Raw genomic sequence first — 15,956 nt, 5'->3', positions numbered from 1 at the left:
CCCATCTCCTTCAGAGATCACCACTCAGTGGATACAAGCAGGCCAGCCAGGTCAATAAAGAAGACATATATACAGCCTGTGGCCAGGGAGCTTTCTTTTGAGCACACATGGGATGATTTCCACACCATTGCCTTTTAGTAACACACTGTAGCTGAAACTGGTTGGCCTATGCTCTTTTTAAGAGTTTTGGAAGCTAGAGACATATTCTCATACTATCACTTAAGACCAGATCCTGGACAGCAACAAGGGTTCAGGTAATCGGAGTCAACATCTACCTGCTGTGCATAAGAGAGGCCACCCATGGTACTCTGTGCCCGGCTTTGCATGGTCATTGGATACCGCTGCGGGGTCTGGGACCCATATGGCTGCCCTGGGTACCCATGTCCTTGCTGCGGTCCTGATGGAGGTCCCTGCTGTTGTGAGTATGGGTTAGTCCCGCCATATGGCTGAGGTCTCATCTTGCCCATCTGATCCATTGGACTGGATGGCTACAAAATAAAGAACATTTCATTAACCTGAATCTTTGATGGCCTCTAGCCAGTAAGAACACAAACCCAATCATTCAAGACTATATGCCACATAGGAAAACAGTTAACTATGGAAAAGTAGTGGTACAAACCCAGTAACAACTGGGAAAGTCATTTAACCTTCCTCGGAACCTTTATTTTATCATAAGTAAAATGAAAATACCACCAGTTTGTTAAAGCAGCTTATAAGCTATATAGCACTTTGTCGGTATGGCACTACTTGAGATCTAAGTTCAGGTGTGGAGCAATGAATATATGCTCTATGGCACAGAAAATCAGAACAAAATCCTTTTGGTTGGAGGGGCATTATGATTAGCATACATAATGTAGTGGGGGGGGACACTGGAAAGGCAGTATATACAGAGATGACAAGTAATGATTCTATAGCATCTTACTACACTGATGGACAGTGACTGTAATGGGGTATGTGGGGGGAACTTGATAATAGGGGGAGTTTAGTAACTATAATGTTGTTTAAGTAACTGTTCATTAACGATACCAAAAAAAAATCCTTTTGTTTGGGAGAGGTAGGTGTTGGTATACTCTGCCATGATATATTGTTCAACACCACCAAAACTGATGATTCAATACTGTGGCTGGGAATACACAAGCGCCTTGATGTTCCTATTCTTTAAAGAGTGTAATATTTTTCTTTTACATCTGTAGCCCATTTGCACTAAGGCACAAGCACCTAAATTGATGCTTTCTTCCAAGTGGGTAGCATGACTAAGTCACAGTTGTTGAGGCAACTGTGACTCTGCATTTAGAGATGTGTGTATCTCACCTTAAAAGTCCATCTTCTTTAATATTCAAGAGTTTGAGGGTATAAGAAAGATACAACTTTTGTCTCTTTAAAGAACAAGATATAGTTTTTTATATATAAAAACAAGAGGTACAGCATAGCACCAATAATGAAAGCTCAAATTTCAAGTCACAGGTATCTGGCTACAAACAATAGCTTTTTTCTCAGCTCTTTGTGGGGTAACAAGTTCAATCACCTCATTCACTTTTTGACATAACTTTATCATATTAGAGCTACCCAGGACAACTCTGGCACTTTCCCTTGCCAGAGACACTTATCTATTGGTGGTGTGAAGGGGAGGGGAGAGTTTCTCCAAGCACCTTCAATAGAAAGAGCCAAGACGGAGAGCAGGCCTAGACCTGACATAAACCTGAAAACTGAATCTAAAATTGGGAGTGGGGAGTAAGTTACATGCTGGATCTAAATATCATTAACTCTCAAATTAAGTTCAGTGGTTCTCAAACTTTGGCATGTATCAAAATCACCTGGAAGGCTTGGCTTTTAAAACCAGACTGCTGGGAGCGCCCCCTCCCCATCCCTGCTGAGTGTCTGATTATGTAGGTTCGGATGGGGCCCAGGGTGTGCACTTGTAAGTTCCCAGGTGATGTTGATGCTGGGTCCAGGAACTACACTTCCAGTAACACAAGGGTCCCTTCTAGTTGGTTATTCTATAACTAATAAATTATTCTGTAATTTAAGGTGTGGAAAACTTTAATTAAAAAACTCCAAAATGGGGGAGAGGGGCATTCAAGCAATTGATTCTCTGTAATGTCTTTTCTTTTTGGCAGAGTACTACCTGTTTTATGATAGAGGAAGTAGAGCTGTCATGAGGACAGTGGGTAAGATAAAAAGCCACAGAGACAATTCTAAATATCAAGAGGGAAAAAGCAGAAGCAAAGTTCTCTCTTAGGCTACAGCTGAAATCTCAGCTAAAAAGGTAACAGTGATGATGAGAATACCCTCTAAGTTTCTAAACTACAGAGACTCATGGTAAAACCATGTCCTAAGTCACTACTACATATCAGTATTATTGAAGTGCTGTTTTCAACAATTATAACTAAACAATTTTTGCCTAAGTCCTGCCCCTGTAATCAGCTCCAATAATGTTCCCAATAATAATTCTAGAGCTACATGGATTCTTTTGGAACAAATAATCCCTAAATAAGGAATTCAAATTTAGGAATTCTTATTTAACAACTACTGGATTAATAAATGCATGTGGTCTTCCCGAGATACACCTGGCAATGGAACCAAAATATCACCAATCTCTCCTAAAGAGCTCAGGGGCTTCAATGGCAATATCATGCCACATATGACAACCAAATCCTCATCTCATTCCAAAATGAAGCTGCTGTCCATGTGGCTTCCAGGAAAGGAAACTACATTTGCAGAATAGAGATCAGCCCACTCTGGGTTTCTCTGTCAGTCCAGGTCTTCCCACAACACATGAGGTGCAGTCATTACTATGGTTACTACAGAGCTTCTAAAGCATAGTTATTAACCAAGGCTACCGATTGGAATTTTATGTGACGCTTCACAAATGCCTGGGCCTCTTCCTAGAGATACCAATTTAGTGGGTCTGGAAGGGCTCCCAGTTACCCCTTAAGATCCCTGGATGATTCTAATGTATACTACTAGCTGAGAACCAGTAATCTAGAGAAACACTGTACAATAACATTTTCTGTGATGTGTGACTATTAAGGACTTGAAATATGGCTAGTGTGACCAAGGAACTAAGCTGTTTTTATTTATTATATTTAATCATTTTTATTAAACATGTGGCTAGTAGCTATCATATTGGACTGCATAGTTCTAGAGTAATGCTCAGAACTCATTTTCTTCTCTCCCTGTTCAACAATAGTTTCAAACTTCCTACCTCCTTGTACATTATCACACAGAAAGAGCAAAAGAGTTTAGTAAAATCAATAGACTTGGGTTCAGACCCTAACTCATCTCAATCTGACTTTGAACACATCAGTTCTTCATCTAAAATGCACATAACACACTTCACATGGTGTCTGGTATTAAATGCCAATAGTAGCAGCTAATATCAATAATGACAAATAGCACTTTCGCCTGGCTCTAAAGCCCTCCGATGTGCTCCAACTCTACATATTTTTCAGTCTCATGCCATAGTTCCCCATATACAGCGCATGCCCAGCTCTACACAATGGAACCCTGCCCTGCCCTACTGTCCATAATGGTTTTCCCTAGCAGAAATCCTGTCCTTCAAAGGGAAGCCACTTCCCACTTCCTCAGCACACTGTAATATCCTCTGTAAATTTAGTCCATGTCATAAAGTTTAGCACTTAGTGTTTTATCTTCAAAGACCCCCCACCAAAGTCCTCAAGTGCAGAACTAGGGTTCAGTAACTTCAGTGTGCCAGAAATGCAAGAAATGGGAAGGGGTTACTATGGGGAGAAAGCCCACATCAAACCGTGTAGCCATAGGGCCAGGGGCACACCCTAAAACCCATACCAGGTTATGGCTTTGAGAGCAGAAAAACACGTGGCTTGAACTGAGAAAGAAGTGGGGAGGGTAGAACAAACAGCCAAGGGAGGACAAGCACACTTTTGAGGAGCCATCCCATACCAGCGAAGTCTTTAAACTGCACAGACATCCCCAAACACACTGCTTAAAAACAAAAGGCTAAAGGGTAGTTACCTCTTCCTCTCTCACATCAGGGGGCCTGCACTCCCAACTGAGGACAGCTACTTACACGGGGGCTAGTTAATTAAGGGTTCAAATCTCCTTCCATCAACTTCAGGAAATCTTTGCCAACCAAAAATAAATGCAAAAGTTAAAGAAATTCTTACTCTAAAAATAAAGACATTTCCCTTTCCTGAACATCGGATTTCTGACCCTCTCCCTTCACCAAAGGATTATAATCAACAGAATATGCAGTTTAGCAAACTAAAATATATTCAGTTCGAACAATCAGATTCCTCTGGTCTCATGACAAAGTTAAACATCTGTTCATATCAGAAAGGGAGGTGGGCAGGGACCTAACTCACATATCTGACATTTAGAACCATATGAAAGATTTTTGATTTGCAGTTATAGATGAATTGCCACCTTCCAATCTCTTGTAACAGAGAAGGGGTCTTAAATCTCCACTCATCAGTTTTACTGGAAAGTAGCAACTTCAGACCAGAAAAATCCTTACTACAAGCAAGATAAAAAAGTCAGTATCAGCAGTCTGCAGGCACCACGGAAGAAGCATGGGATGGGAAACACCAAACCCTGGCTGCAAAGAGCCAGAGATTCCACTCCGGGAAGGAGGGAGAGGAAATCCTTTCAATGGGAAACCACAGGAGTAGATTACTGTGATTACACTTCAAAAGCAAAAGCTCTGCCACAAAGACAGATAATTGAGAGAAAAATACTGCCCCCTTGATCAGGGAAGCCAAGCCCCCTGCTATAATTCTCTCCTGCATTCATAAAAATGAAAAATAAAAAGGGGAAAAGAGCCATAAGAAAATCCCCCATGTCCATCCACCACTTATTTCCTTCCAGATCACTGGCCGTGTTACAAACTGCCTGCCAAATGAAATGCTTCAAAAGATGCAGTTTAGGGGCATCAAAGGCAAGGATGCCTACCAGACTGGTCCCTCTGAATATATTCAGAATAAACAGCTTGCAAACTAACCACCTGCACAGAGTCCCCCTGCTCTAAGCAAAAGGAATTACAAGCCCCTCCAGACTAGTGGGCTAATGGAATCCCGTACAACTTCCTACTGCACCAAGGAAAGCCATAACAACACTCAGGAGCTGCTGTTATAATATACTAGACTTCAAATTCTCCAACTTCTGATCATGACTGACTGAGCGCAGAGAAGGAGGGCCCAAGACTCAAAGTTCCAAGCAGAAAGATACTGTTCACCAAAATGCACCACACCATGTGGCAGTGGCACCAGGGAAGAGAAACTTAGTAATTTTCTTGAACTAATAGTCCAACTGAGGAAAGCTCCAGGCTTCAACGCCAAACCAAAGATGAAGAAAGGGAGTGACCTGGCAGCAACTGGAAGGCAGATTTGGTACTCAAGGACTGGCGGGCATGCAAGAGGGATGAATGGGCCAGGCCTGTGGAAAAGGTGTCCGAGGAAGCAGAAGTCTTGACTGCTTGTTCTGTCACCCGAAATGCCAACTAGTTGGGGCCAGTATAAACCTAGAGCCATAACCTTGGATCTTGGACATTTAAATATTATTTCTCACTCCTTGTGCTTTCAATTTATTCCTGGCCAGATATGTTGTATGACTTTTAATAATAACAATTTTTTAAAAAGCATCTCTGGCTCTTTAACCGAAAGAACCCCCTAATTGATTCCCACAGTAATTAACCTGCATTTTACCTCAGAGAGCGGTAGTTAAGGAAGTCGGCACTGCTATTTATAACTCATCTCAAATTGAGGGCAGACTGCCTAAAATCTAACACATCCCAGCTGTACTCCTGTTTGAACTGGGGCCAAGGGAATTTTTTAAAGCAATCTTGGCACCGAATGAATGACACCAACAGTACGAGAGCGGGCGGTTGTGTTGTGGTGACGTAGCACTGGAGGTGGAATGGGAGGGGGCCAGTGTACTGTGATCCCTCTCGTGCACGCCTGCTGCTCGCTGAGTCCCAGTACAGTAAGCTGGGAACCGCCCACTGAGAGCCAAACACAGGAAAAGGCTTTTCCTGTGGAACGCCTTGAAGTGAGAAACACATGGCTAATCTGCATAAACGCGAAGCCACACCACCCCTGCCAGGAAGGTTAGTGCTCGTAATCTCTGGCCATGAAGCTGGCTGCCTGGGAGGACTTGGACTGGCGCCTGATAACCCAGAAAGAGCCGAGAGAACAGATGGGTAAGGACCCCGGCAGAAAACAGCCCCAGGTCACGTGACTAGCCACATGGCCCCGCCAGCACAAACTATTGTCTGGCTGCGGAGCTCCCATACAAAGGCACCCAGCCTCAGCTTCCTGTGATTACAGGGACAGGCGGCAGCTGTTGATCCAGTCCCCGGACAGGACCCTCCCCTGTTGAGGAGCATTCCAGGCATGGACAAATATAAAAGTTAAGGCCTCTCCCAACCAACGTGCTTTCAGCTTCCTGCCAGCTCCACGTGGCTCCACACTCAGATCTTAGGGGAGAGAGAGAGTAGACTCTCATCAAAAGAACCACCCTCTGTACTCAGGTATACATGAGTTGACGAGCATAAATCATTCTTGGGCCCCCTCCCCAGCCACACAGACATCTGTATCCAATGCCCTTCATCCCGTCTTTTCTTATTCAAGTACTTCATGGCTTTGCAGACTGATCAAGGACCCTTAACCCGACTGAGGAGAAATTGCCCAGAATCCTGTTTGTTTAGTCCTATCCCCAGATCCTGCCTTTTAAAACAGGAGACTCCCTTTCTCATGCTTCCCTACTGTTTATAAGACCTAGGACAGTAAGAGATTACTAATTCCCTATCTGGCCTCACCAGAGACATCATTAAAGATTTCCTGAAGCTAAATTGATGACAGGAAAATAAAAATCTTTCATCAAATATACCAACACCTAATCTAGGAAATCAAACCTACTCAGCCTACAATTCTTATCATTCATAACCTGAGAATCACACCCCAGTTTTCTACTCTACAAGAGATGGAAAATGATTCTTTCATCCTGGTTCTAGTTTATTCAAGTTCTAAACAAACTGGCCATTTGCCTATGGTGAGCGAGAAATCACCAACAACTAGTTTGTGATTACCACTTCAAGGAGACAGGGTATTTTTTTTTAATCCTTTCAAAGTTCCATAACTGCCTAAGTGAATATAAATAAAAAATCCAAAATCAACGAAAAGTTCTATGTACCCCATTCCATTTACAGAAACCATTCAAGAAGACCAGTGCAAGTTCCCCTTTGCAGACAAATTAAGAGTCCATTTCAAAGACATTAAATGAAGCACCACCTGACCAAACCCCTAGGAGAGGCTTCAACCAGACATCAGACATGAGGTCTCCCAACCCACACTCTGTCTCTAAAGTGACAGAGAACAAGACCAGAGGCCTGGCTCTGAGATATTTAGGCTACTCTGTTCCATCCTTCCACACCAAAAGATCAGAGAAAAATCACTAAGGGTAGAAAAAAGAGACCAAAGAGGAAAGAGTCATTGAATCATCTAGTAAAACTCAGATTATAAGAGCCAACTGTAATAACCACCTCACAGCTGTCCACCCAAAAGGGGCATGCCAGAAAAACCACAACCAGGTGGCTGGTATTTTCTTTATTTCTTTTTTGGTTCTATAAAGAGTTTTTCAAATAACAGCACCAAACTAATGAACTCCCCAACAAAGGATAAAAGTCCTCCTCATCCAGAGCACTTTCATTTGCCACCTTCACAGAGAAAATGCTCTAAAAAATGATGAATATCACTTTTTTGGAAGACCAAAATTAGCTAACCAGTTTCTCCCAATTTCCAATGAATTACAAAAGCCTCCAAGGAAATCATACAACTTCTTGAGAAAGAATTCCTCTTTAGGTACTGCTTAAAACCCAGTGTTATAAAAACAGAAAGGCCCCAAGAAGACAATTAAATGGGAACTGAAATGCTATTTAATAAAATTAAATATCACCTTCTTTACAACTTTCAAATCTCAAGGGCAAGGCAGCAGTACAACCAGGTAAAGGGTGCTAGACTGAGAGAACACCTGGGTCCTGATCTTAGTTCTCTGACCAGCTCCCCAGGGGGCCAGTGAGGCACTAACCAGGTTGTACCTTAACCTCCTCAGCCTCCTCAAGGCAGGATAGAATCCTGCCCTCCAGATTCTCAATCAGCAACTCTAGGAAGGGGTCAGGAATCTTCTCTTCAGGCGATTCTCATGTCCAGTCTGGGAGCATTTGGGCTACATGGCCTCCCTCCAAAGCTCCTCCCATCGCCAGCAGAGTGAGTCTAGAAGTCAGATGCATGTTCAGTTTCCTTAGCCAAACAAAGAGGGCAGTGCCTCACCAATAGAGAAAACCCAGGAGTGCACCTCAGATTCCCAAATAAGCAGGATTCTCAGTCAAAGCCACACATCTCCAAAGTCTTATACCCACTCCCTGACTGTCTTGTTCATCTGAGCACATATCACTAATATACTATATGCTTTACTTATTTGTCTTGTTCACTGTCTGGATCATAGAGTATAAGCTCCAGGAAGGTAGAAATTTGTGTGTAAAACAAATTTTCCTACCTTATAAGTAGGAAAGGACAGAGGGCTGTGGAAGAGAAAGCAAAATTCTAAAGGCATTGCAATTCCTAACCTCATGGATGCTGAGAGGAAATGCTTTGGCTCTATAAGGCCAGTCCTAGGCAATGGTTAAGCCCACTGCCTCCTCGATGCCTTCAACTTCTCCGTCCCTCAGTTTCCACATCAACAGAATAGAGATGGTAGTAGTGGCACCCTCAGGGTTGAATGAAGTGAATTAAAACATTAAAACAAAACAGTTCCTCAAACCAGCTGGGTATGCTCTGGCCTCAGAACCTTTGTACTCACTCATCTCTCCACCCAGAATACTTTCTTCTCCCAGGTACTAGGTATGGTTCATTCTTTCACATTAAATATAACTTCAATCTGGCTTTCCCTTCCATTTGGTGAATCAATCTAAAACTTGAATCCTGCACACTTCTTATTCCTGATCCCTGATTAACTTTTCTCCTGAGCATGTATCACTAATATAATATAGCTTAGTTTTTTACCCTATTTAATGTCTATTTCCTAGACTAGAATATATAAGCTCCAGGAGGAGGTGGATGTGTGTGTGTCTGTGTTGACTGCTATATCCTCCAGCACCCAAAATGTTAATTATCATCCTACGCAAGTCCCAAACTTCTAGCAATAAGGATTAGAAACCAGAACAGTTAAAGTCTGGTCCCATACACTTGAGACCAGAAGAAACCTATGGTGATCAGCCAGAGGTTAACTAACAATCAAATAAACTAAGGTTATACTTAAAAGAAAAAAAAAAAGCATAGGCTTTGACACCACTTTGAGCAAATCACTTCATCCCTTGGCATCAAAACCATCTGTAAAATGGGGATCAAAAAAACTGTCTAACAAGATATGAGTTCAAATGGTACGAATGTGAAATGCTTGTTATAGTACCAATTCATAAACCATACACACAACAGACATTATTTCCCTCTTTCCATCCTCAATAGGAGAAAAAGCAGAATGGAGTTAAAAGCAGTTTCAAAACACCTACTTAAAAAACAAGAACACACAAGTCAGACACCAAAAGGGTCCAATTCTCAAGCTCCACCTACTTTTAGTCTGTTCTCCCAAAGCAATTTGTTCAATAGCTCCTTCCTAGAACCCACAGTAAAGCCCAGTAGTTTTTAACTAGGGCAATACTAACCCCTGAGAAGTGTTTGGAAATTAATGTATGAAAGCAGCTCTTTTGGTTATCACAGCAACTCTGGGGTGCTACTGAGGAACAGGATGCCAAATGTCCTGTAATTCACATCCACACGAAGAGCCTTGCTGAGAAACATGGACTCTAGCCCCTTACAAATCCAATCTTAGTTGGAGAATTTCCTGTTAACACTTGACCCTGGCAGTGAAGGGAAAGGGAATCAGAACTGCCCAGCACCCATCCCAAGAGCTCAACAGTACAAAGCTACAGACTAGCAAAGGTAATCAAATCATAAATTAAAATTTAGTTTAAAAAGTAGTTGAAACATCATTTCCTTAAGGTGGTACTTCTCTTCCAGTTATTTATTACAATTGTCCTTATATAGTTATTTGTGATTACTTACTTACATCCTTCTCCACTAGAAATACGCCATGGAGGCAGGAATTATGAATCCTATGTTCAAAACAGTGCCTGATACATTGTAGTTCAATATATATTTGTTGCATTACTGTAAGCCATTGACATATGGTAGGTAGGTACTTACAGGTTTAAAAAAAAAAAGAAAGTTTTTCTATAAGAACTCTTACACCAACAAGTTCCCAACTATTGTATGCTTTAAATTAGATATTTCAGTCCCATTCAGGACCAAGCAATTAAGTGAACCAAACAAAAGTTCTTACTCTGAAAATTCTTGAGAAATGGGGAGAATGACCAAAGTCTAGGAAATCTTGATAGCATGCAAAGAAGATATGTTGGTATACTGCACCCCAGAACATGCTCAATAATTAAAAACTAAGTAAAGTTCATACCTGCTACCTACATGAGGTTGTATGGGTTCACACCAGAAAAAGGTACTTTCTCCCATAAACCATCCTTTGGTGCTACTACTAGGAAAAGGACCTTAGTGTAGATGGACCACAAGGCCAACCAAATGGGGCAGTTTTTTAGACATTTTCTATCCTCCTTATTTGTCATTTATCATTAAGTGATATGGTATGCTCAAGGAATACATGGGAGAGGCACAGTCATGTAACCTTGCAATCAGGCTTCACCCAGGAGGGCGCATACCAACTTGTCTTCAGTAATGACAATACTTCTAAATCACACCTAGTTCTTATGACCCAGTTTCTAAAACTCCCTCCTCCTCCATACTAAACTGCTCTGCAGGTAACTGCTTAAGAACCAATAAAAAAGACAATGGCAAAAACTGCTCCTAGCCACAAAACATCAAGGCTTCATCTGCTTTCTCTTTAAAAAGTTTTCATTTCACCCATTCCTTTTATCTGTAACTTTAAACTTGGACTGGTCTTGCATGGGTTATATAAAAAGATCCAAAATATCTCTAAAGTGCAACAGTTTTATGTCCTGCCAAAATTTTTCCTTCTATACTAAGAAAAGGTACCTGTGACATACTACTGAGCTGTAGGAACTTGATTCACATCCAATTGGGGATTCTGTATGTCATTATGCTTTGACTGACTGTTATTAATCAAGTCCTACATTTTGATAAGGACACTGAGAAGCAGCTGCAATGCCACTGTGTTTATTTTATTAATTCCTAGGGCTGCCTTGGACCACTTTCCAAAAATGCCAGTCTTTCACCTGGTCCCCCCAGGTTCTCTCTGAACTATGAAAGGCACAATTTAAGAAGTTAAAGAATGGTCAGCCTTATTAAGAGTATAGGTGTCTCCAATCCTCAGGCTCTTTTTTTAAGCTGAGCGTCCCTGAATGAAAAGCTATAAAGTCCTGTAAATTCTCCAGGTTTTTTTTTTTTTAACTCCAGAAGTATATATACTGGCACCAACCTCCTCTAGCCATTGTCCACACAAATGTATACAGGAGACCCTGGCTTCATTATTTATACCAGAAATACATGGGTCTAAGCCAAAGTTACCAGAAGTCTTTCCTGAACCTTGTCTCTCCTCTTTATTTGCTATCTTTGACCAGTATAATCAAATTGGGATGCATGGTTATAAGCTATGCAAATCTAGCTAAAATTTACCCCTACTCCCACCCCCTACCCCACAATCTGTTTTGGCTCATACTCTCTTTTGATTGTCTTATTCAAGGCACACAGAATTTCCCTTTGGTGAATGTGTCTGGGTGGGTGAACCCAGCTATCTCAATCTTATTTTATTTCAACCCAAAATACCATAATGAGACCACATATTGGTCACTTGAGGTTTTATGTAGGGGTTTTAAAGAAGCTGCACTGGGAAAGCAGAGGATTCAAATCACAGACTAGAAAGAAAAACAAGAATGTTACAAATCTGTCCTGGACCATCAGAACCCAAAAAAAAACAGATTAAGGAGGACTAAGAAACCGTCTCCAGACCAAAGACAATAAAGTGAGAAAAGAAAAGAGGAAGAGATCATTTAGGAAACTTCTGTTTATTAGTTATTAGACAAAGGTACTTCCTGCCTCTACTTAGTCAAGCCATTTTAACAGAGGTAAGCAGATACCAGTCATCTTTACTGAAATGATGCTGATCTGAAAGTGTTATCCAGGCCTTTTAAAGACATTTTGCCAGCTTTGGTGTGATAAAGTTACTGAGGTCTTTGCATTCTACTAACAGAGTAAAGACACCAGGAGTGAACAAGGAAAAAAATAAGAACAGTGAAATAAAACTAAAAGGCAGGATGATTAGAGTTTAAAACGCATGCACACACAAAGAACCTAAGACACCATACATACTAGAGTATTCATCTGAATACAAACATCCAATCACAGACCAAACTGTCAGCAACTGCCTCCTGGAAGCCTCTGCCTTCATCGCAGCCAGGTCACAATGATCACAGCTTCACTTTTCAGGCAAGAGGGAAAGAGGGCGGATACAAGGAAACTTGTTTTTGATGGAAAGGCTATAGAAACCAAATCAGGTTTTCAGAAAGCCCAGGTGAACCAGAACACTGGTTTTTTACTTGGTCTTTGCATTGTTAATGTTTATTAGCTAGCGATTTCTGTAACTTCCTGTGCCAAGCACAATCATTATTATTATGTCATACAACTGGAAACAGGTCTTGGCTCAAATGTCCACTCTTCAGAGAGACCTCATCTACTTTATAGAGATGGGGTGACTTGTCAAGAGTCCACTGACAGGGCTTATTTGTTAAGACTTCACAACAAGGACCACAAGGAAAGGAATCCTAGCAAAACTCAGGCTGACCACTGGGGAATGGGGGGTGAGAGAGGGAGTGAGGTTAGGAATGGCTTACTGAGAGATCATCAGATCACCAAAAGCCCTCTTCTCAGATCATTTGGCCATCATGAGCAGAAGAAACATCACAGCATTTCATTAATGCTGCAACACTGGCTGCTGTAGCATTTTCAAGAACCACTTTCTTAGACAATTTACTCAACCGGTCCTACTTAAAGACCACCATCCTAAAATGATCTTTTCCAACATCATCAACCAACAAAGACCACATATTCAGGTTATCCTCATCCTGTGTCACCAAAGAGCCAGGAGAAAGAAAAATGGAAGACAGGGAGCCCCTAAGTCTTTTAAAAGTACATGTTTTGTCACTAGAATTTATCTGTATTTGCACAGCAAAAGATCCACCTCACAAGTATTTTCTTTTCTTCTCCCCCAACCCCAAGCACTATCAACCTTTTCTCTATCCAATAATGTTTTCACATCATGGGAACAGGAAGACACATTGGAAATATTAACCTGTGGTGTGATTTGGAAGAAGATCCTCAGGTAATCTGGATATACTCTAGACCAGTTGAACAGAAAAGAACAGTAGTTCTCAAACTTGGGCATGCAACACAATAGACTGGAGGGCTTGTTTAAACACACCACCAGAACTGGCACAAGAACAGACCCATAGACCAATGGAACAGACTAGAGAGCCCTGATATAAACCCAACCATACATGGTCAATTAATATATGATAAAGGAGCCATGGACATACAATGGGGAAATGACAGCCTCTTCAACAGCTGGTGTTGGCAAAACTGGACAGGAACATGAAGAGAATGAAACCAGATTATTGTTTAACCCCATACACAAAATAAACTTGAAATGGATTAAAGACTTGAATGTAAGTCATGAAACCATAAAACTCTTAGAAGACAACATAGGCAAACATCTCCTGAATATAAGCATGAGCAACTTCTTCCTGAACCCATCTCCTCGAGAAAGGGAAACAAAAGCAAAACTGAACTCATGGGACTACATCAAACTAAAAAGTTTTTGTATGGCAAAGGACATCATCAACAAAACAAAAAGGCATCCTACAGTATGGGAGAATATATTTGTAAATGACATATCTGACAAGGGGTTAACATCCAAAATATATAAAAAACTTACACACCTCAGCACCCAAAAAGCAAATAACCCAATTAACAACTGGGCAGAGGATATGAAGAGACGGTTCTCCAAAGAAGAAATTCAGATGGCCAACAGACACATGAAAAGATGCTCCACATCACTAATTCCTCAGGGAAATGCAAATTAAAACCACAATGAGATATCACCTCACACCAGTTAGGATGGCCAGCAACGAAAAGACTAAGAACAACAAATGTTTGGGAGGATACGGAGAAAGGGGAACCCTGCTACACTGCTGGTGGGAATGTAAGCTAGTTCAACCATTGTGGAAGGCAATATGGAGGTTCCTCCAAAAACTAAAAATAGAAATACCATTTGACCCTGGAATCCCACTCCTTGGAATATACCCAAAGAATACAACTTCTCAGATTCAAAAAGACATATGCACCCCTATGTTCATCGCAGCACTTTTTACAATAGCCAAGATATGGAAGCAACCTAAGTGTCCATCAGTAGATGAATGGATAAAGAAGATGTGGTGCATATATACAATGGAATACTATTCAGCCATAAGAAAGAAACAAATCCTACCATTTGCAACAAAATGGATGGAGCTGGAGGACATTAAGCTCAGTGAAATAAGCCAGGCAGAGAAAGACAAATGCCAAATGATTTCCCTCATTTGTGGAGTATAACAATGAGGCAAAACTGAAGGAACAAAATGGCAGCAGACTCAAGAGACTCCAAGAATGAACTAGTTGTTACCAAAGGGGAGGGGTGTGGGAGGGCAGGTGGGGAGGGAGGGAGAAGGGGACTGAGAGGTATTATGTTTAGTACACATGGTGTGGGGGATCACGGGAAGAACAGTGTATCACAGAGAAGGAACATAGTGGATCTCTGGCAACTTGCTGCACTGATGGACAGTGACTGCACTGGGGTATGCGTGGGGACTTGATAATATGGGTAAATGTAGTGACCACATTGTTTTTTCATGTGAAACCTTCATAAGAGTGTATATCGATCATACCTTAATTAAAAAAAAAGAACACACCACCAGAGTGCTGGATTCAACAGGTCCAGATGAGTATTTGCATTTCTAATCAGGGCACAGATAATGCTGATGCTGATGGTTAGGAACCACTGAGAACCACTGCACTAATCTCTCTCAAACTAGAACAAGTACTTAATGGAATTTGTTGGGTGTTTTTTTTTTAAGCATTAATATAACCCACCTGTAGCTAAGAACTATGGGATACCTTTTAGTTCAGTGAAGACTAACACTGCCTTTAATCACTCAATTTTACCCCCCTCTCAAGCAGGGGCCTCTACCAACCAGGAATTGTGTTCTAATTTTGTTTGATAATATTACTTTCACATATCTTACTTAATATTTACTACAACCTGCAAAAGTAGATATATTTTCTCATTATACAGTTGAGAACACAGATTCAGAGAAGTTAAGTGACTTGCCTAAAGTCACCCAACTTGAAACGATCTTCTTCTAAAACCTCAGTTTTAGAACTTACTATGCTATGAAACTTTGCGTGAGGCACTTAACCTTTACTTGTTCATCTTCTCCAAGTGGAAAATTAAGACAGTAATCCTTGCCTCTCTAGTGAGTGCTCCAAGTTCTAGAAAGTAAAATCACTGCAAATATTTTCATAATGCAAGTTACTCTCAGATCAAAGTGAAGGAACTCTATCTTTGAGCCTGAATCCCACTCCTACTGCCACTCTCAAACATCCTACTGAAGAGAAAGGACCTAAGGACCAAATGCTGGCAATTCTCACCATGGGAATCATATGGCCATTCATCAGAAGCCTAAATAAAATTCTAAATGGAAGGGATGGAGGGGACAGAAATCTAGGTATAATGTTAAGTTGTAAGTAAGGGCTTTTCAGTCTTTGACCCCATTTGAAAGTTCCAGGCTATTCCATGTCCCAATAAGCCCTGGTGCTTGAATAATTTATTCTGAAGAAATAAATTTA

The 15,956-nt window shown here is 41.2% G+C and overlaps 1 protein-coding gene across 4 annotated transcripts in view; it reads right to left on the bottom strand.

Annotated features, from left to right (window-relative positions):
• ARID1A (AT-rich interaction domain 1A) overlaps nt 1-15,956 on the bottom strand; it is a 66,600-nt gene that overhangs the window by 40,294 nt on the left and 10,350 nt on the right. For all 4 annotated transcript variants that reach the window (XM_037017839.2, XM_037017840.2, XM_017661416.3 and 1 more), the window contains exon 2: nt 276-488. In XM_037017839.2, the coding sequence (XP_036873734.1) occupies nt 276-488 (213 nt within the window). The remainder of the gene's footprint in view (nt 1-275; nt 489-15,956) is intronic.

This window comes from Manis javanica, chromosome 4 (assembly GCF_040802235.1).
Source record: "Manis javanica isolate MJ-LG chromosome 4, MJ_LKY, whole genome shotgun sequence".
NCBI lineage: Eukaryota > Metazoa > Chordata > Mammalia > Pholidota > Manidae > Manis > Manis javanica.
The sequence above is the reverse complement of the archived record's forward strand: the minus strand, read 5'-3'. Positions and strand labels throughout refer to the sequence as shown.